Source organism: Chamaea fasciata, unplaced genomic scaffold (genome assembly GCF_029207755.1).
Source record: "Chamaea fasciata isolate MVZ Bird 193981 ecotype frontalis unplaced genomic scaffold, bChaFas1.0.hap1 SCAF_9, whole genome shotgun sequence".
NCBI lineage: Eukaryota > Metazoa > Chordata > Aves > Passeriformes > Sylviidae > Chamaea > Chamaea fasciata.
Window position 1 is genome coordinate 13,885,632 of NW_027094094.1, and position 21,723 is coordinate 13,907,354.

The 21,723-nt window shown below is 54.7% G+C and overlaps 1 protein-coding gene across 2 annotated transcripts in view; it reads right to left on the bottom strand.

Moving 5' to 3' along the window:
* The window catches only part of SLIT1 (slit guidance ligand 1), a 60,027-nt gene extending 46,954 nt beyond the window's left edge, over window positions 1-13,073 (bottom strand). For both annotated transcript variants that reach the window (XR_010722274.1, XM_066191081.1), the window contains exons 1-3: window positions 12,871-13,073; window positions 576-647; window positions 217-288 (exon numbers count right to left, since the gene is read on the bottom strand). Coding sequence is in view for 1 of the 2 variants with exons in the window: in XM_066191081.1 (XP_066047178.1) it covers window positions 217-288; window positions 576-647; window positions 12,871-13,073 (347 nt within the window). In the remaining variant the exon portion in view is untranslated. The remainder of the gene's footprint in view (window positions 1-216; window positions 289-575; window positions 648-12,870) is intronic.
* Window positions 13,074-21,723: the final 8,650 nt, after the last annotated feature.

Here is a 21,723-nt window from a genome sequence, read left to right on the forward strand (position 1 = left end):
TCCTCACTTCAAAAGCATCAGAAAGGACTCTAAGATCCACAGAAATAGAGATAGGTGTGCTTCCCAAACTGTAAAATACCACTGCCACGCCGAAGTGAAACTGTTTCAAGTCAGGCAGCACTGATACATTAGGGTTTAAGGAAAAAAGGAAAGGATGCTCTCTGCAAGTAAATCCAGCAGTCCCTCACCAACCTCCCTCCATGACCAGACACTCACAGCCGCTCAAGCTCCTTCATGTCATCGAATGCCCCACGCTCCACCATGCTGATCTGGTTTTCCATCAGCTGCCTGCAGAGAGAAGGGGTTAGCTTTCTGGAAAAGTGGTCCCCAGTATCCCCATTACTTCTTTTGATCCAGGGCACCTCACTCCCATTATCCCCTCAACACAACCCAGACTCTTTCCACTCTCTCCCAGCTGGAAACCCACCATGCTCAGCCCAACACAATTCCCTCCAGCCCTGCTGGCTGAAGGCCACGGGAAAAGGCTGAGTAACTCCAGTATCCCTAGGAGGGGCCACAAACCAAGCACAATATCCATCAAGGTGGGGGCAGCTGGCCCCTCATCAGCAACTCACAGGACACGGAGCTGCTTCAGCCCAGCAAAGTCATTCTTGTTGATTCGTGTTATGTTGTTGCCATTGAGCTCCCTGCGGAGAGAAGGGGAAGAAATTAGCAGGGAAGCACTCAGGAGGTATCCAGGCACTGAGCCTCCGCAGCACCTCACCAAAAACGGCAGGCGGGGCCCGAAGGACAGTAGGGGCTGGTGCGATTCTGTGGCCCCTCACCAGGAATGGCCCCTGGCTCCAGAGAGGACCCTCATCCTCAAGCAGTGCTGGGCACACAGAAGCCTGGCTGGCTGTGGCTGTGTAAGCTGTCATCTTTCAGGGACCATAAGGCAACAAGAGGCAGGGGCTGTCCAGCTCCTCACTGTTCCCATTCCAGATGCCCTCCCTGGGGTGCATGTCTCCCTGTTCTGCAAATGCAGCTAACACCTAGTAGGAATCACCCCAAACACGCAGAGTTGTTTAGAGAAGGCAACAGTAACAAGAAACAAACAGAAGTCCTCAGAACAACAAGATCCCTCCAAATACCCAGCTGCAAGACACTTATATGTAAGTGACATTTACATGATAATGGCTCCTGCCATTATCCTTGCATCACACCGGTTCAGTGCACAGCCATTTCACACCTTCTACCTGGAGAATAAGCCACACTCAGGCTTCACCTGCCAAGAGAAGCTTGCACAGGACAAGCTGCTTTGTGGCATCACTCTCTCATTCAAAAGCCCTGGGTGAGCATAGGGACAGGCAATGCAGCCAGAAAGGAGAGGCTGCCCCTCCTTGCTCATTCTGCTGGTGGAAATAAGAGGTACCTACATCCACCTCATGGCCTTGGTCCTGCCCAGACTCTGCTAAGCACCAGGACATGTGTCCCACTGCTGGACACACGCGTGGCAGGGCCTCTGCTCCCAGTCTGCTGGCTACACCTTCCCCAGCTCTCCAGCAAGCTCCTGCTAGGATTATCTTGCTTTAAAATACATCAAGCCAGAAGCTGCAGAGATTTGCACCTCGCAGTCAGCTTTCTGCATTACAGGATGTGATTACTGTAGGAAAAGCAGGACCATCAGCCCTGGGGCCCACGGTCTGCAGAGCTGGGGATCTCTGTGCAGCCCCCTATTGCAGGAGACAGTCTCCCTGCTTGGCACCACAAAGCACGGCAGCGTTTGCTTCTTGCCATAAGGCCAAGCTGCTCAAGACATGCTGGGGATGGAGGACGCCTAGGCAAAAGCAGGGCCCAGGGAGGGTTCCCATGCTGGAAACCCACTGCCCGCACTGAACACAAACACAGAAATCGAGAGGAAAAGATAAACTATAGGAGAAATCAGTGCAGTGAAGGATGGGCTGCTGGAGCCAGGGAAGGAGAGAGACAGGACAGTGCCACCGTGGAGCAGGCTGGGGCGCTGGGGCAGCACCACGGGGGGTCTGTAACTTCCTGAGCCCTGACAGCGGGACCAGGAATGCCTCATGTCACATGACTGGCTGAATACACAGCTCATCATTGCCATCCAGAGCCAAAGCTTCCCTCCACCGGGCTCTGCAGCCGTGCGAGGGGCCAAGGTCAGCGGCGGGCTGGCCTCGGGGCCGCCGAGCAGCGTGTAGGGCCACCGGGTGCAGCCAGCGCAGCCGCGCACCCCGGGGTGCTGCCATTGTCCTGCTGAAACGGCTGATAATGGCTAATGAGTTCCAGCTCGCCATTATAGCCTCGTAATTACAGCGCTATTCAGCTCCGCGATTGCCGGGCTCCTGCCATTATCCCGCCGTGTGTGCCTGTGTTGGGAAGGAGGTTGGGAGAGCACCGTTACTAGGACACAGATGAATGCAAGCGGGAATGAATAGAGGTTCCTCAGCCCCAGTGATTAAACTGAAACCCACACTTGGGCTCTGCCGCCCCACGACTCCCGCGGCTTCCAGTACGATCAGCGCGGAGAGAGCACAGCAGGCTGCCGGGGATGGGCCCCCAAATCAGACGGACCTGGCCCTTTCAGTGGGAGCAAAAGCCATGGTCAGTCAGGCTGTAAATCCCAGGCACGAAGCTCTGGGGTGTATCACACGTTTTAGGGACATTTGTCACCACAAAGGGGGTCGTTTGGTATGTGTAGTTGTGTGTCCACCTCCTAACGGACCACAGCCCTGGAGTCAGCTGAGGGCAGGGAGAAATCACAGCTTCAAGAGTGGTTTTCTCCAAATGTCCTAAAGGTTCCTTGGCAAAGAAGATTGCCTGGAAGATCCCCAGGGCCACGCTGGAGACCAAGCTGGAGGTAGTGGAACCCATTCGAGCTGCTGGTGAGAGAGGGCTCCCAGCAGGACTCCTTCCTTTAAACATACCTAACATTACTCTGGCTGTGTAGCCAGAGTACAATTCCAGTACAGTGCGTAACTGGACGTTGAGACATCTCCAGTACTGCAGAGGGATAGAGCAGAGAGGCTTGATTTAGGACTGCCCAACCTGAAAGCCAGGACTTACACCTCAGCCTGCAAAGCCCAAGGTGGTGCTGTCCTCAGAGCACCAGCACCCCAGAGCCTTAACCAGAGGCAGGGCACAGGCAAAGCAGCATGGAAACATGAAGAAACACCTAAGAGCCACGGAAGCCATAGACTAGACATGGCCAGTCCCTGCACATGCCAAAACCAAGCTCTGTCCTCTGACAGTGCAGCCCAAAGACTGTAGCACCACAAGGCACTGGCAGGACCAGCTACCCTGGGGTCTGCTGCCCACACAGCCCACCCCAGCCTCTGTTCCCTGCATGCTTGCTGAGCATCCTTGGGGAACTTCAGCAGTGGGGTTGGTGGCAATCCTCAAGTGGGGCAGTGTCTCAGGGCCCCCTGACAGTCCTCCTCCCTCAGGGACTGGCTCTGTGTGCTCCCTGACAACTGCTCCCAGCATCCTTCCATGCCTTTGTTCAGGTAAATGATGGCCTTTGCAACCAAGATGGGAACGAACAGCAGGTAAAGCTTATTTGTAAGGATGCCGAGGCAACACTGCCATTTAACTTCATGACATTTTTTTCCCCTCTGAACCCCCTTCAGTTCCTCACGGAGATAAATTACAGTCTGCAGTGCCCAGAAAGCCGGATCCCTGCTGCTCAGCTGCTCACCCACTGCCTCCATGCCCTTTCCTAGTGAAGCAAAACACTCTGCCCTGTTCCACACAGCAGAGCTTCAATAAGGACTGATGTGTCTGGGGAACTGCCCAGCAGATTGGTTGTATTTCTGGACTGTGACTTGAAAGCAGAAACAGGGCGTGCTCTTGCCTCACTAATTCAGAGAATTTAACACCAGAAAGCATCCTCAGGTTCATTCAGGCTGCCTTCCTCCCCCCCCCCAGCACCTCAAATCTCACACTGCTGATAGAGAGACAGCAATTTCATTTGCAACCTTCAAGTTTCAGAAACCCCCCTCCCATTTCTCCCAGGGAAGAGGGAAGTCATTAAAACAATCAGTCCCTTTGCTACATTGCTTGTGGATCATCCCACTCCCAGATGGGATGTCTGTGCTGCAGCAGGGTTCGTTAGACTGGATTTGCATAGTCTGGGTTTATATTTGGTTTCTAGCTTTGGATGGCTTATCCATTCCCAGGGGGTCCGATGTGTCTTTTCCCTTTGCAGGGTTTGGAGCTACACTAACTCAGTAACAACCTCAGAGAGCACGAGTGCTGAGAGTTAATTTATTAAATACAGCCAACATGAATGATATTTCCCTGGGCACTGATTTATCAGGAGCGGGAAGGAGCAGACAGCGCAATCCCACTATCCCAACACTGTTGCAAAGCATCAGCTATTCACACACATGTGACTCCTGTCCTTGTGGCTCGGCTCAGCTCTGCTCTCCCGCTGAGGCAGAATTCCTAACTGCTCTGCTCCCCAGAATCCTGCTTTTAAGAACGTACAGGGAAAGTCTATGAGATGAATTCCTGCATTTGCACCTACCAGTGGCAAAATGTGCCCTGGCCCATCAGGGCCAGTACAAAGCAGGTGCCCACAGCTCTGGGCAGCGACTGCAGGGGCTGGTGGAAAAGGATCTGTGCTCCTGTGGTGCCTGCTGCAAGGGCTGCCCCTGCCCTGGTGCCCAGTGAGGCTGGTGCATTGTCCATGAGATGTGTTCCTCTGTCGATGGGTCTTCATTGCTCTGCTGCTCCTGCCCTTGCCTCAGAGCACTGGCCCCCAGGGCATGGCTCCCCTCCCAGCAGCTCCATAGCCCTCATCCCGGAGCCCTGACCCCAGCTGGAGCCGGCCAGTGCCAGATAATAATCAGGGAAGCAGAGAAATGAAGGCTGGAAGGTCATGCACCCCACAGCAGTACCTCTGCCACCCTCCATCAATCCAGGCAGATGCATGCACTGCTTCTTCAAGGACAGGGACTGACACTACTTTATTCCAGCATGTCACTGCTCCTGTCTCCAGGACCATTTACAAAACTCTGACCTGAACCCCTCCCACAGCAGATGAACCCCATCTCTGCCTGCCCAGGCCACCATGGTGCAGAGATCTGGCTGCTCCCTTGCCCGTGCAGGTCTCTTTCCCAGCCCACTTCCCTGCAGCAATCCCCCAGCCCCAAGGGCACAGCTCTCCCCCGGGGCCCCTCTGACTTGCAGGGGCAGGACCCGCTCTGTTTGTGCTCCCATTCCACATCTGTGCTGTTGGTGATTCCCTCCCACCAAACATTTTCCTCAAGTCCCCAGGCAACAACTTCCTTTCTGTCAGCTCATTCCTCCCATTCACCAAGCCCTCTCTGAAATCTCAGCCCATTCTCCAGCTCTCTTGCATCTCTCCCAGCCTGGTGGCACCTTCAACTGTCATAAGCAGCTCATGTCCCATCACACGGACTGCTAATGGAAACACGGATGAGGCTTAGACTCCAGACTGACCCCTGTGCTCAGCACTGGGGGACTGAGCAGCTGCAACCTTTCATCCTACACTTTTATTGCATTTTTCAAGTCTTCTCAAGATTTCACCCAGCTGCTTGAATGTAACTTAGCCCCAGCACAGGCTCACTGAGCTGCTCAAACAAGGAAATGTGGGGCAGAGGCCCTTCCCAGTCCTGGGAGAGCTGGTCCCCTCCAGCACCAGCACCACATTCACCAGCTCTCTGGAGCCCATATGGCCATAGCTGGGTGTTAACTCCATCCTCTCCAAGGTACCAGAGAATTACAGGGTGCTGCTGCCCACTGCACAGGGAGGGGACACTGGTCACACATGTCCTGGGCTGACACAGCTGCACAAGGGTCTCAGCACCTTCCTTTCCTTTTCCATCCCATCCCTGTGCAATCCAGACCCCTGAAGAAGAGCAAAGGTGCCCAAGGGATACATGGAAGTTCCTTTAGGGGCGTCACAGGGTGAATGCCTTGCCAGCACCACCCCTACCAGCTGCCTGCAGGTGCCCAACAAGCAGAGCCAAGAGCAGCTGTATGCTGTTTGGGCTCATCTCAGAACCACTGCCCTGAGCCAAAGGGGAACCCAGCCCCAGGCACAGCGATGGCCCCCAGAGCACAGGAGGCTCTGCAGGCTTTTACGAGGTACTACAACAGGTTAGCATCACGACAGATCTTTAGGCATTACAAACAGCATCGATCATGCAAGTAACAGTGAGGATCCGGAAGGCTTTCTGTTCTTCTAACTTCTCTCTGGGGTTTTCATGCCACAGCCATTAGCTGCTCGCAGTCAGGGAATGCTTTACACTCAAACAGCATTGTGGTGTACCACCTTCAGGTTAAAAATAAACAACCTCCCTGAACTCCAGGGGGAGAGAGAAAAGGTAGCAGGGCATGTCTAGTTCACAAATGTGGAAACTGAGACTCAGCCAAGAGAACAGATTTTCCTGGATACTCACAAAATTTGGCTTTTTATGCTGTGCTGAGTAGCCTGATGAGGAGCTGTTCTGTAGCTCCTCTGCTTCCCAGGGCAGGGGAGGCTACCCAGCCCTCAGGCTTCATTCTACCATTCATCAAATCGAGTTCTACCTTGCATCTCCCCCAGCAAAACCTCTTTGGCTTATACCAACTGGAGCTGCTCACACCAGGGATGAGAGGGCAAGTGCATCCGAACTGCTCAGTTATAGGTGCATACTCAATCCCAGGGCAGATGGGTCTCCTGGAGCATCCCATTTGGGATGTAGGACTTCCTCCAACCCAAAAATATCCAGGGCGAGGAGCTTGCCTCTCTCTCACTCTTGGTGCCCAGGGCTGCTCCTTGGCTGCATTGCTTTAAAAATTAATCTTCCCTTTTTCTGATCTTCCTCCTCTAGCAGCCTCTCCCCCATAGGACACTTGCCTCTGCTATTTTGAGCAGCAAGTGCATCCAAAATGCATGCTGGGGAAGCAGATAGTCAGCACAGCTTCGGAGCCTGAATGCAGCAGGGAGATCTGAGATGATTCCTGAGGGAACAGCTTTGGGCCAACCCCATACCAACACCATGGAGAGGTCCCCTCATCCCACCTCACTTCCAGCAGTGCCACAACCCCAAGGACCCGGCTATCCTTACTGCCCACATTGCTAACTGGCAGCCTGGTGCTGTACAGCCGGAAAACCTCTGCTCCCCTCACCACTCCTACCACTGCTGTCCCTGGCTGTCCCCTGAGTGGGGACAGGGCCAGCTGCCGGAGCTGGCCTTGGAGCTACTCGCACTGGAAGCCTGCCAGGGAGCAGTGATCTGGGTCTGACATCCCCTGGGATGAGGCCATTTGCTAACACACAACTGTGGTTTTTACTGCTTTTCAGCAAAACACGCACAGAAACATCTCCTTGCCTCTCAGGTTTTATGAAAGGTTATTTCGGTAGCAATAAAGACCAAGAGGATGTGTCCGCAGCACTGAGCACCTCTGGAGTGGGCAGGGAACCATGAAAGACTCAGAAGCAAGACAAAGGCTCCCTTGGTTGTCCACATGCACGTCCCGCTCCAGTACTCTCCTCCACCAGTCTGCCAGAGAGAAAATCAGAGCAAGGATACAGGAAAAGCCCCTCTTCAGTGAGAGGTCATGGGCTTGTACACCTTTCCCTGGACAGGACACCCTTTCCCTGCCCACACCACCCTGGTGGTACCCCAAATCCCTTCTGTTCCCCCAGGATGCAGGTTCTGCTGCTCAGTGGGGGTCCCTCATGCATTTGCCTTTTATAGCTGCCTCACTCTTCTGCCGGCCAGAGTTTTGATAGGAGACAATGAAGTAGGTGAGAACGAAACTCAAAGCAAATGCATGTCCTGTTAGGAGTCTGTTTCTGTAACTGGACTATTTGTTTCTGTGTGTGCTGCCCTGCACTGGCACCATGGCCACCATGCCCAGCCCACCCTGGGGCTGCAGGCTCTGGGCACAGCAGCAACAGTATTTGAAGGTGCATGCGAGAGACCCACAATTAAGACTGGAAGCAATTCCTCTTCCTTGCTCCCGCCTCAACAGCAAGGAATTGCTGTTAGCACAATGCATCACTCTGGAGGACCAAAGTGGCAGCACATTTAAGGCAAAAATATCTGTTTTAAAGGATGCAATAAAACAGAGCCAGGGAGGGTTTATAGGGAAGCAATTGCTGTGTGGGGTGAGAAGTGGTCACTAGAGGCCAATCTGCCTGGCTTTATTGCCTGTTACTGGTGACTTTTCCCAACCAGGGGACAATAGATCCTCCACTATCAGCCTCCACTTCAGTCAATACAAACACGACATAGTTTTTTAAACTAATATTTTTCCAGCATGCAATTCCATAGAGAGTGAGAACGCAGCGTTACCATGGCAATATATAGACAGCATCTGCCTTGGACGTAGCTGAAGGGAGAAATTGGAATAGAATTGCAAATTTCCTCTGTCCAGGAAGGCTCCCAAGGAAGCTACTGCAGTGGGCTGGGCAGGCTACCTTCCCAAGCCAGCCTTCATCCTCCCAGTGCCCAGCACTGGCTGTCCTGAGAGCTGAGGGCTGCAGGGCCGTCAGGCACTGCCCTGGCTGGACAAAGGTCCTGCATCCTGTTCCAGAGCTCTGCAGAGCCTGTGCAGACCTTCTGCAACCAGACTGCTCACTGAGAACTTGCCCCGGCACTTCAGGGAAGGGAGAGGTTGACTTCCTCAAGGTGCTTCTGAAGAACGAGCATTGCCCTGCCTGAAGCCCCTGAAATGAGAAGCAGCCCAACAACTGGTGTGGAATGCAGGAGTGCTGCTGTGATACACCAGCCTGGCTGCTGCAAGACATTTTGATTAACTGGTGAGAGGTAGATGCAGGTGAATGGATTAAACATGCTCTGAAAAAGGGCTTGCTGCTGGAATTTAGCAGGGGATGGTTGGGCAGTGTGCAAGAGTGCTTCAGGTGCAGCTGCCCTGGCATGGTGCTCCCACACCCAAAGGCTGTAGCTCAGCACCCCTTCCCTCCACCAATCCAGACACAGGGATGGCAGAGACTGCATGGGGTCCGTTTCACTACAGGCAAACCCCAAAGTTTGGGAATAAGGCAAACAGAAGCTCCATTAAATGCTGAGGCCAGGGACCCTGGAAAGGAAAAGCCAGAGCCAGGAGGGGTGCAGTGATACGGACCCCCAAACCCAGCGCTGCTGCCTTCCAAATGGGGGGAGGGACACAGCATAGCCCTCAGAGAGATGGAGGATGTTCAGCTCATTGGAGAGGAGGCAAAAGGGGCAAGTGGGGCAATTCTCAGTTGTCAGCCAAAAAATTCAATAGCAGGAGAGAGTGCAACACCGTCACAGTCAATTCATCCCCTACAAGCAAAGAGCTGGGCTGGAAGCTGCCATTTAACAGTGGCAAATTTGCACTGATCCTGCTGGCGTGGGGAGAGCTATCCACCTCCTCAACAGGGCAGCCTGCTCTTCAGAGACACTTTCAAAGGAAGAAAGAAAAGCAAGCAAATGGGGAAGGGAACAGTGACCTTCTCCCACAACTCTTCTCTGGTGGCTGAGGCCTGAGGGACTCCTGGAAGCAGCTAACACTGTACTGCTGGAGGATTAGCACCCCATCCTGCCTACAAAGCCTTCAGGCCTCTGTTGTGCTTGCCAGAGGTGTAGGCAGGAGCACAGGCATCTGTGCAAAGTGCCCAGAGACTTTGCTGCTTCCCACCTTGCTCAGCCCTGATCCTGTCAGAAGGCAGATGCATAACCCTCATTTATGTTGGGCTGCAGACTAAAAGGGACTTAGGGAGCAATGTGCTGTGCCCTGGCACAAGAGAAGAGGGGTCCTGTGTGTGTCCCCGTCCCCCCCCCGCAGCCATCACTCACAGTCCATCCTAGACACACCTGCAGCCCTTACTCTCTATCAACAGCACAGCACCCACCAGGAAGATATCACAGGGCAAAGTGAAGCAGAAGACAAGACAATTTTCCCCCAGCCCGTGATTCTCCAAAGGTGCAGTGACTCGGCAAGGCAAGTAATTCCCTGCTCTTCAAAGGAAAAGGGTGTATTTCAAAAGCAACAGAGCACAAACCTTGTCACAAGGATGCTGCTGACTGAGTGCCCACAATGGCAGTGCCAAGCAGGCACGGCTGCAGCAGCAGTGTTGCCCTGTCCAGGCGCTTGACCCATGCCACCATGGGGCTCAGCCAGGTGGGAGGCTGGAGAATGCCTGGAGGCTCCAAACACTGCACTGGTGAGAAATGCAACAGGCAAGAAATTCAGCAGCAGGGACACCACTGCTCACTGGCACTGTGGGATGCATGGTGAGGTTGGCATGGCTCATGCTGTGCATCCCAGGGCTTGGGAAAAGAGGCACGCAGTGGAGGGCATGATAAGAGGTTGATGACTTTCCACAGAGAGCTGATTCCTGGAGAGAGGAAGTCCCGAGCACAGACCCTGCTGCAGACTCCCCTGTGGCCGCCTGCTGACCTTGCTCCATCAAACACTGAGAAGTTGGAGACTGCAAGGTTGCAGCCTGCTTACAGGGAATTGAAACTCACTCAGAAGCTGTTACAGCAGGATTTCACTGCTGGGAGATAGACCTGCTCTGCACAGACACCCTCAAGCACCTGCATGGGTGTGCAAAACAGCAGGAAGTAGTTATCCAGCAGACAACACCCACGAGAGAGCAAGCATGTCTAGCTCAATCCAGACAGAAGATCCGGCATCGCCAGCTGCATTAAAATCCAGAAAACCCAACGCTGCTGAATGGCAACAGACACGGAGGACCAGGTGAGTGCAGGCAGAACAGGAGACAGCAAGCAGGACCCACCACCAGAATGGGAGAGATGCCCTGCGAGAACAGCAGTGAGAAACCAAAAAGGGTTTCCATTAGCTCCATTAGCTCACTCCAGCATTGCTTCATCTGAGCAGGGCTGAGCACCTGCCCAGCAGGCAGAGGTGGGGACTCGATGCCAACACTCCCGCAGAGCCCTGCACCCAGCTGCATGGGCAGCTGATGCCTAAGACCCCCCTAAGCTCTCCAAGAGGCAGAAAGGACCCCCCCATAAGGGCCCCCCCCCCCCCCCCCTCTCCAAAGTGCAGGCTATGCATAAACCTTCCCCCTGCCCTGGGCACAGCAGAAAGGGGGATCCTGTCTCAGACCTCATAAACTTGGTCTATGGAATGGCAACTCACAGCAGCCTGGTTGCTGCGCTGGGTAATAATCATTTGTATGACGATAATTATGGTGGGAGAAAAGAAAACTCCTCCAAAGTGGTATCCTGCAGAGCTCTTGAAGCTGCATGCTGGCTGCAGCCCTGGCAGCTGCCAGGCTGTCTGCAATCCACGCATGCAGTCCTCTCCTGCGGGATCTCTGCCCATCTGCAGGCAAAGGGCACAGTCACGCTCCAGGAGCTGCAAACAGCACAGGGACAGGAGTACTGTGTGTGCCTGTCCTAGAACATATCCTGCAGCTCTGCTGCCCAAGGAGATAGCAGCTCAATACTTACCTGCACTGCAAGGGGGATGTGGAAGCAGCCTGGCCCCAGAGCCAGACAGCTACTGTGGTACAGCCACTGTGCTCTATTGCAGCTACTGGGATGGGGCACCTGCTGCTACTGAGTAGAGGGGACAGGCTGGGGACAGCCCTGCTCTCCTGCCTGTACTGGGGCTCCTGCGTGCCAGGAACCTGCTGCCAGCAGCAGGTTGGACACGTTCAGCTCATGCTGCTCTCCCTGGGTGGGGGCCCCCTGCAGCCACAGAACCTCAGGCAGGCAGACCTGTCCAGCCAGGCACAGCAGCAGAGGCCCCCCTCCTGCTCGGGGGAGCTCAGCTGGTAACACGGGACCCACACAGCCAGCTGGACCATGACTCTGAGAGAAAAGCCTTCTCTTCCCAGCTAAGAGAGCCAGCACCCCTGAGGACGTGGCAGGGCATTTGATGAGCAGTGAGGTGCAGGCACAGGGGACTGGAGAGGATGGGTGAGCTGTCTGGCTCACGATGGGTGATCCGCACAGCTGAAGGCCGGTCACACCATGGGGGAGTCTCAAGAGGAGCCGGGCCAATGGGTCCTGATCCTAACATGAGGTGCAGGACTCCCAGGAGAGATTCCTGGGGACAAAGGGGTGCCCAGCACAGGCAGGGGCTTGGGGGAACAGGAGCCCTCAGAGAACCCCTGTGGCTGTGTAGCTACCCTTTGACAAGTCACTGGAGGGGTGGCCACACACCTGCTGGGGGGTGCCATGGGGCTGGTGGACCCACACACGCAGTCCACTCTGGGCTGCCCCAGAGGGCAAATGCTGCCCCGGAGCGACCCTTTCCCTCGGGCACTGCTCTAATCCCAACCCCGCTCCACATACTTGCACAAAGACAGGCTCACGCGGGATCTTGCACATGCCGGACCCCTTGCACGACCCTCACACAGAGAAAGGGTTACACACACACCCTGCCCCAACAGGCTCTCACACACACCCTGCTCTCCCTCTCGACGGGCTACTGCACCTCCCTCAGGAAGGGGATGATACATGTAAACTCACCTAACAGGCCCCGGCACACGTATCCCCCGGACGGGAATTTACAGACACACAACCCCCGGGCGTAGCGGGACACCGCACATCACCCACCCCTCGAGGTTCTTGCACATACACCTTTTCGGCGGCCGACCTTGGCCCCACGGGCATTTGCACATAAATCGCCCTTAACAGACACGGTGGGCACTTCCACACACCCCAGACAGGCTGCTGCACACCCCCGCCACGGACAGCCTCTTCCACACGCATCCCCTGACGGGCTCCCGCACACACTCCTGACGGGCTCCTGAGCCCGTTCCGCAGCCCCCGCGGGGTTCTTGCCCACGCGGGCCCGCGGGGCACTCTCTCCCCAAGCGCTTTTGGACACACACCCTCGGCCAAGCCCTCGGCCCCGGCGCCCCGCCGGGCTCCCGCACGCTCGTCGCCGCACGCCCACCGGCGGCGGACAAAGCCCGGCGGTACTCACAGGCGCTCGGTGCCGCGGGGGATGCTCCGGGGCACGGCGCGCAGGGCCGAGCCGTGGCAGTCCACCGTGGTGCCGCTGCAGGCGCACAGCGGCGGGCAGGCGGCGGCGCGGCCCCGGCACAGCGCGGCGCACGCCAGCAGCCAGGCGGCGGCCCGCAGCCCCGCCGGGACCCCCGCCGGACCCCCGGGGGTCGGGGCCGCCATGGCAGCGGGCAGTAGGGTCAGGGGCTGCGGCCGCTGCGCATCACCGGGGAGCGGAGCGGAGCGGAGCGGAGCCGGGCTCGACGCGGCGCGGCTCGGCTGCGGGGCGAAAGCCCCGTCGGCGCACACCCGCCCACCCTCACTGCCGCCCCATCCCGCAGCCCAGGCTCAGCCCCTGCGCTGGCTCCTCCCTCCCGCCCTGCCCGCCCCGACGGGCCCCCCCGCCACCGCCCGCGCCCCTCCCCGCGCCCCCGGTACCCGCGGCGGCGGAGGTAGCGGCGGTCTCGGCCGGGCAGGGCACGGGCGCCCCGGTCGCCGGAGCCGTCGGGGCTCTGCACCGCCCCGACCGTGCAGGAAGGTGGGCTTCGGATCGGGACAGCGGGCTAAGTTCGCGGAGCGCCCGACTTCTCCGGGAGAGGCTGCGGCAGCGGCCCCCCGGGGAGAAACAGCCAGGCGGCTGCAGGCAGAGCATTCCCACTTCTCCTCGGGGGTGCCACAAGCTTTCTCATCCCCTGATGTGCTTAAGGGAGCTTTGGTCTGTCTCCCACCCGGCATCCTGAAACCCCATCCCATCATCCACAGAGTCGAGGTGAGGCACGGGGACCTGGCAGCCCACGGGGACCACACGACAGGCTGGCGCTTGTCAGCCGGGATGGTGCCTGGCCCGAGTGGGAATCCCGCGGCTCAGCGCCCCAGCGTGCAGAGGGGACTTGGGTGGCAGCTCTGCTTTGCACTTTGCCCCACACACAAACAGCAAATCTTGAAGTCCTGGCTGTGGCATTAGCTATGTTCTTTTCCATTCCAGAGGAACATCTTTGAAAGTCAAGTGACCAAAATGTCTTCTTGGCTAACCTAAAGGGAAGAACAAGGCAAAATGCACCTATTTCAATGCAAAAGGAAGTGAAGCCAAGAAATCTTACAAGTTTGTCCCTAAACAGTTGACATCTCAGAAACACAAACATTGCATTCATTTTATTGCCTTCCATTTTTTCCCCTGAGATCTACAAATGCAAGGCAGGAGGGTGTGACCAGGAGGGCTGGCCACCTGTTTTATTAATGACAACTCAAACACTTGTAACCCCATGGCTCCAAGTGCTGAGTCCTTAAAAAAAACCCCAGGTATTTTCATGTGCCCAACACAGCCCCGGCTTCTGGCAGCAACTGCTACAAATGTCTTCCTCAGAGAGGAAATCCATAGAAGGAGGGGAGATCGGAGTCTGTTGCACTGTACCACAGTGGGAGGGTGGTGTATGAGCATGGACACCCTAGTATAATGGGGCATGGTGGATATTTGCAGGGATGGTGGCAGGTCCCAGGGGCCGGAGTGCCTCTTAAATCAATGCCCTCTATGTGGAGCACATAGAGCTCCACAAGTTACTTAATCAGGGCAAGAGGGAGGTGTCTGCCTGGGGTCCTGCTCCAGCGAGGGCTACCTCACACACACACACACACACACACACACACACACACACACACACACACACACACACACACAGGGTTGCACCATCTTGGCCCAGATCAGCAGCTCTTTTCCATCCCGAATGCTGGCTCCCATCATCTGTCTGCATTTTTGTGACATCTCCTTCCTCTGGCCCCAGTCCCAGGAGGAAGCTGTGCCTGAGATGGATGAAAGGGATTTGTTCCTCGTTGCTACCCAGCAGCCCTGACAGCAAGGAAGATGAGCTGCTTCCCAGGACTCTGGGAGCCGACCCCTTGCTGGCATAGCTTCTGCAGAGGTGGCCCTGCAGCCTGTCCTGGGGCTCTCAGGGAGACCCTGGTGGCAATGGCACCTGAATGGTTCTGAACTGTAGACCTTGGCTGAATTTTGGGGGGTGAAGGTTGTTTCAGAATGACTTGGTGTCCCCGAAAGGCTGCTATTAGTGTGATCTTGTGATCGCCCACCCTCACAAACTCCCCTTCACCCCTTGGCTGGCAGAGCAGTACCGGGTCTTCCTAACCTGCCCTTTACCTCTGGTGCTGGCAGGAAGGCAGGAGGGAGTGAGGGATCTTGTTTCCTCCGGTTTTTTTGCAGCACTTGCCTCAGGCAAATCCTTGTGGTCTGCAGAAAAAGCAGGCTCCCTCCATCTCTCCGTCCAGCTGCAGCAACACCCAGTCACTTACACCGGGCTGTGCTCTTGGCAAGGGAGTAGCCAGCAGGGCTTGCCTGGAGCCCACCATCACCTGTCCTGCTTCCAGTGAGAGTACCGGACTGGGAAGCTGAAAACTCCATTTCAGGCTGACATCCACATTTTCTCTTGTAGGTACCTCAGCTCCTGCTGTTCTCTGTGAGCTTTCTGCCTCCGCCTGCCACACAGCCAGTGTCCCATGCCCCAGCACCACAGTGCATCCCACTGAGCTGGGCTGCCAGCCGTGGCCAACCCCTCAGCATCTGCTCCAGCTGCAAGAGCAACACCCTTCCAGGGCTGCCAACACAACAAGGGCTGGGTTAGCCAGGACAGCAGTGTGGGGGGACAGGCTGTATATCAAGATTCTACTCCCACACCTCAGCCCCTGGTGCATTTGGCTGATCCCAAGTCACCCAGGCACCCTGATGGGGTGGGCCTCTGCAACAGCTGCCTGGGAAAATCCCAGGGTTCCTCTGAATATGTATGAGGAGCAGGGAGAAAAATAAACCCCAAACTTCTTTATCAGGGGAGGCCTGGTCCTGCCGTCTGCCACTGGGATTTGGGCCAAACTGCTTGATAGAGAGAGAGACCATCTGGATCGTCTGATGGGCTCTGGGTTTGGTTAAAATGAAGCAGAAGCTTTTTTTTTTTTTTTTTTTTTTTTGGTAGGAGTTTTCATGGGAAGATCCGGGGAAGGGTTCCAGGGTACGCGCCAGACCTGTCGTGCAGAGAGATGCGAAGCAGCTACAAAGCTTCAAACAAAAAATTGCTGCCAGTTTTAAGCCAAGCCCCCCAGGGCAGCATCCTAGCATTTCCTCCCACCCAGGACAGGTCATAGCTCGCCCTGGTTAGCTCTCCTGTGGGCTGGGCTGGCACTGGGTCCCATGATAGCGCCTTCCAGCATGCCTGGGCTTCAAGGCAGTGTGCTGTACCCTGGATTTGGGCAGGCAGAGGGGAGGCAGCACACCCTGGCCCATTTGTACCACACTTTGAAGCGGTGCTGTGGCTATCACCTGTCCACAGCAGTGCTCTGCCTTTCTCAGGGTGGGATCAGCCACTGCTGCAGAGCAGAAGTGTTTAAAACACAGGCAGTAGGGTTCTGGTGAATTGGCCATGGCTGGACACCAGGTGCCCCTGCAAAGCCACTCTGTCCCTCCCCTCCTCAGCTGGCCAGGGGAGAGAAAATATAATGAAAAGTTCATAGGCCAAGGTAAGGCCAGGAAGAGATAACCAGTTACCAACACAGGCAAAACAGACTTGACTTGGGGAAATTGGTTAAATTTATTACTCATCAGATCCAAGTAGAATAATAAGAAATAAAACCTAATCTTAAAAACACCTTTCCACATCCCTCTCATCTCCCTGGGCTCAGTTTCACTCCCAGTTTTCTCTACCTCCTCCCTACCAGTGACATGAGAGGATGGGGAATAAGAGCTGTGGTCAGTTCATCACACTTTGTCCCGGCTGTTTCTTCCTCCTCAAGACAGCGACTTCTCACATTCCTCCCTTGGGCATCCGGCAGCTCTGGTGTGGGGTCCTTCACAGGCTGCAGGGGAATCTCTGCTCTGGTGCCTGGAAAACCCCCTCCCCCTCTTCTTTCACTGACCTTTGTGTCTGCAGAGTTGTTCCTCTCACATATTCTTTCTTCTCTACAGCTGCTGCTGGTGTTGTGCAGAAACTTTTCCCTTTCTTACATTATCCCAGAGCTGCTACCAACACTGCTGATGGGCTCAGCTTTGGCCAGTGGTTGATTCATCTTGAAGCTCACTTGCACTGGCTCCATTGGACATGGAGGAAGCTTCTAGCAGCTTCTCACAGGAGCCCCCTACTACCAAAGCCTTGCTATGCAAACACAACACAAGCACGTGTGCATGCTGCCTGCTCCAACCTCCCTGCTAAGGAGCATTGCCAACAGCAGGGTCTGTCATCCCTTGCACTGGGGCTGTGCTTTGAACCCTTCCTTCCTTCTACCAGCAGCGCCTCTTTGGGGAGCAGTGGCCATAAGACCCAGCAGGAGATGTGTTGGGAGCAGAGTGACTGTAACCTTCAGCATCTTAGTGTCCCCCAGAGATTTTGTGCAGGGTGGGCTGCCGGGCTGTCCCAGGCCACATCTGTCATGCCTGGCCAGCTTGGCTCGTGCTGGGAGGCCAGGCTGCCTTTGTCCTGCCAGACACACTGGGCTTGGGAGAGTGAGGCATTGTGTAGGAGGCAGGGTGGCGTGTCAGCCCCATTAGGGTACCTGTTGGGCTTCTGTAGCACACAACGCCCTTGATGGGTCTATTACAGAGTGGTGTGGGCAGCTGGGGGGCACTGGGATTGCAGTAAATCTTGCCTGGTTAGCAGCAGCAGCAGGCAGGGCTGGAATGCACTTTTGTATGTCTTTCCAGGGACCAGCCCTCCCTCACAAGCAGAAGAGCATCACCCTGTGAATGTGGCCAGCATTGCCTTGCAAACTGCCAGCACTGCCCTGTGAGCATCACCCGCTAGACACTGCCAGCATTGCCCTGTGAACACCACCAACATCACCCTCCAAACATGGCCAGCATTGCTCTGCAAAGCTGCTGACTGCAGGAGCTGGGCAACTCTACTGCCTGGGACCAAGTGAAAGGAACAGCATCCATTTATTGCTCTGAGGTGATGGAGGAGATGCCAAGACTCTCAAGCAGGTGGATTTGGCCCCAGCCTAACATAACAGGGACCATCCAGGTAGAGGGAACCCAGTCTGTCTCATTGCCTTGAACAACTGTGGAACAGCAGGAGTGGGACAGTCCGCAAGGCACTGCATCCCTGCTTTGTGGCATGGCTGAGCAGAAGGGCTGAGCCTGGGTTCCCAAAACCAGCTCTAGCCCACAAGGAAAACATTTGCACCAAGCAGCCCAGATGCAGATGAAGAGATGCTGTTCCCAGCACAGCTGGACACACCAGCCGCCTGGGAGCTCCGTGGAGCAGTGCAAGCTGGTTTGAATAAACCACACGCGAGGAGGTGTCTGTGAAGCGCCTTGCACATGGAAATGCTATTGTTGGATCAGGGGCTCCAGGGTCCCCAGATGTAGCAATTGTTCCACATCCGCACTCTGCATACACACACACTCTTTTCCACTCACTCTGCCTGCAGCCAACTCATTAACCCTCCTCAATGAAGATGCATTGGAGGGATAATTTACTGTTTAATAGACTAACTTTCCATTTGCTGTTGCCAAGCGCATCCAACATATTTCTCCACGGTGCCATAAACTGCAGCTCCTCTGCCATAAAACCCTGCCTCCCAGAAAGAGCAGGTGGGTTTTCAGGATTCAGCTGATGACCTTGGCCACGGGGTAAGTAGAGACAGTGTTCTGTTGTTAGAGAACAGGGCTTGTTCCCACCAAGCCCTTTGACCCCCATTGCACTGACATCCCTGGACTGGGAAAACATCTAACCTGAGAAATAAGGAGTGCCTCAGCCTGATGGATGAGGGAGGCAGAGGCTCTGTCCTGGTTTTGGTGATGAAGATGCCCTGGGTGCAGACAGGCATGCTCCATATTTACGGCTAGCTGGCAGCCGGTCCCATGCTGGGGTGTGATCAATAAGCTCCATGCCCACTTGTGCTGATTGTGCTTCCACAGTTGCAGATGGCCTTTCTGTGCCTTGTCTGTCCCAAAGTTGTGAGCATGTCTCTGTGTCCTTGCTCCTCCTTCCCCAGCCCTTACAGAGTCACAAGCAACTGGAGAATGAAAGAAAGTCAGATACTGCTCAATGTGGGACAAGGGAACTCCTTCCATCTCCATTTTGCCTCCATCACCCAAATTTCCACACTGCAGAAGACAAACTTTCAGGCTGCAGGTTCTGCAGGATGGAGCACCAGCCCCAGAGGCATGAGCCTGAAGGACTGGCTACCAGGGTCTGGCTCTGAAGAATGGCAAGAGGATGCCAGTAGCCAAAAATAACTTGAAAAAGAGAGGGAAAGGGTTCAGCTTGCCTTGTGACAGCTCTGCTTGGCCCCGGATGCAGGCAGGGACTCTCCTTAGAGCTGGGGGATCATGCTAGGGGCTAGCTGCAGAGCTGATTTTTGATTTTGAGGACATCCTTCCCCAGCCTTCTCAATGTTCTTGATGTTTTTGTTCACCTTATTTATAGTCCCAGCTTCCCACCTCCTCCATCTCCAGATGTAGCCAGGGAGGAAGAATCAGGCATCTCCAAGCCTGCCCCCAGCACATCTGGCGCGGGGCCCCCAGGGCTGCGGGGCGGGCAGGGGGTCCTGTCCCGCAGCATGTGCTGCCAGCCCCCTCTTGTGCTGCCGCTGCAGAACGGCCTGGGAGAGGCACAATGGAGCCAGAGGCTTTTGTGCAAGAGGTTGCTGAGATCCTGCTCCACAGAGCAGCAAGGCTCAAGATTTCTAAGTGAAAAGGCTGGGAGAAACAAACTCTGAAACAACCACAGGCCAACACAGACACCCCCATATCACAGACCTGTGCACACATCAAGTTACATGCAGCCATGGTGGCCAGGACAGGTTGCCACCTCTATTTATTGCAATTCCCATTGGCACAGGAGCTTCAGCCAAAAGCAGAGGAGTTCTCTCCAGCGGAAAAGGAGACGATCTTAATGTCATGTAAGGCACTGCATGGGAGGGCTGGGTGCTGGATTTGTAAATCTTCCCTAACAGCAAGGCAAGGGAGGCTGGTTTAGCTTGGGAGAGGAGGAACTGCTGAGTGGGCTACAGAAATGGCCGCTCCAGCTGTGACTCAGCAGAGAAAGGAAAACTTGTCTCCATCTGACCCAGGCTAAAATTGAAGGCTGGTGCTTGGGAAGTATATGAATCTCACCCTGTGATGCACAGGTGGGAACAGCAGTTCCTTGCACAGTAGCCCCAAAGCAACCCCATCACATTCTTCATGTGTGGGCACTCCCCAGGAACACAGCTGGGCTGCAGCAAGATGGGGCCAGAGAGGTGGTGCCAGTTGAGATCCCACTCCGGGCCACAGCGCAAGTGTAAGGTCAGTGTGGGACCCAGCATGGAGATCTTGGCATCTACATGCCTGAACAGTTTATGAGCTTCAACACAAAACCCTCACTGGGGAGATGAGCAAACAGAACTAAACATGGTAATTTATTCACTCCATGAAAAAATATTAGTTATTCCAAGCCAATGAGATTGTAAAGCCTGATAACTGGTCTGGCTGATGCCAATATCTATCTCTAGCAGTAGTCATGTTTTTTGTCTACACTGTTGCCCTAGGCAGTGAGATGCAGCAGCAACATGACAGCTCCCAGCCACACATGATAATTTGAAAGAGAAAATATCTTATTTCAACTCCAAACCAGGGCAGAGCAGTTAAAAAAAAAATCAAGACAACTTGCAAAAATTGATTTAGATAGCAGTGACACTCTGAAGAACTTATTTGCAAGTCTGTGCTGTGCAATTTGAGATAAAAACTGTTTAATGAAATGAAGGTGAGCACTGCTTGTTTGCTTTGTAATGCCACTGCTGTGCATACCAACAGGCCAAAACAAACACACTGAGAGACAAGTGATCCCCCTTTAAATATATACCTTAACTCAGTGTTGGGTCCCAGTGGCTGCTGCCCTTTCACTTGCAGTCAAGCATAAGTGCTTGGACTGTGGCTTCAGAAGGCAAAACCTATTCATTTTTTAAATTATGTAAGCCAGATAAAGCTGTCACTTTGAGTCATAGCTTATCAGGGGGGTGATATTTGGATTTTCACTACTGAAGATAGCTGTTGTGAGTTTTTGCATTCCTTTGTTCAACACGTTCAAGAAGAGAAATGTCTCTCTAGACTCTCATGCCTACTTTGAAGTGCACAGAGGCCCGTTGCCTCCTGCTCCCTGAGCTCCAGGGAGATGGGGCTCACCATTCCCATGACACCCAACTGCAGGCACGGGGGAGAAGGGGGCTGGCTTGGGGCTCAGCCCGCAGGAAGGCAGCGCTGCTTTCAAACACGCCGTGCTGCTCCTTCTCCTGCTTGTTTTTCAATTGCATGGCAAGGATGTTAATGAGTGTCTGAGCTATGGCAGGCAAGCCCAGGGCATTTCAAACGTGGAAGAACTTCACAGAGAAATAATCTGCATAAAATCTGAGACGCCATTATTAAGAAGGAGGAAAAGAAAATGCAAGCAGAAAGCATCCTCTCTCAGCAGCCAAGAGCGGCAAGAGAAGAATGGCCCTACAGAGAAAAATTTATTCATTTGATCCATTATTTATATAAAGTGTTCTTTGTAAACCTGATTTCCCATCACCCTGGATGACAGCAGGGGGAAGACAGGAAAAGAAGAGGTCCAACTTCATACTTCCAAGGGAAAGACAGCCTGTCTGGGCACCCTGTATCATGCAAGTATCCCAGAGGCTTTCAAGCCCTAGTGCCATGGGAGGCCAGTGCCATTCCTGCAGGTGGGCAGCACATCACCAAGCACCCCCACACTTAAGAGCAGCAGCTCTGGGTGTCTAAGCAGACATTTCCTTCTTTTTAAAGGTGGATTGAAGTCCTTGTTGTCCCTGTGAAATTGCTTAAGCCACCAAGCAAAACCAC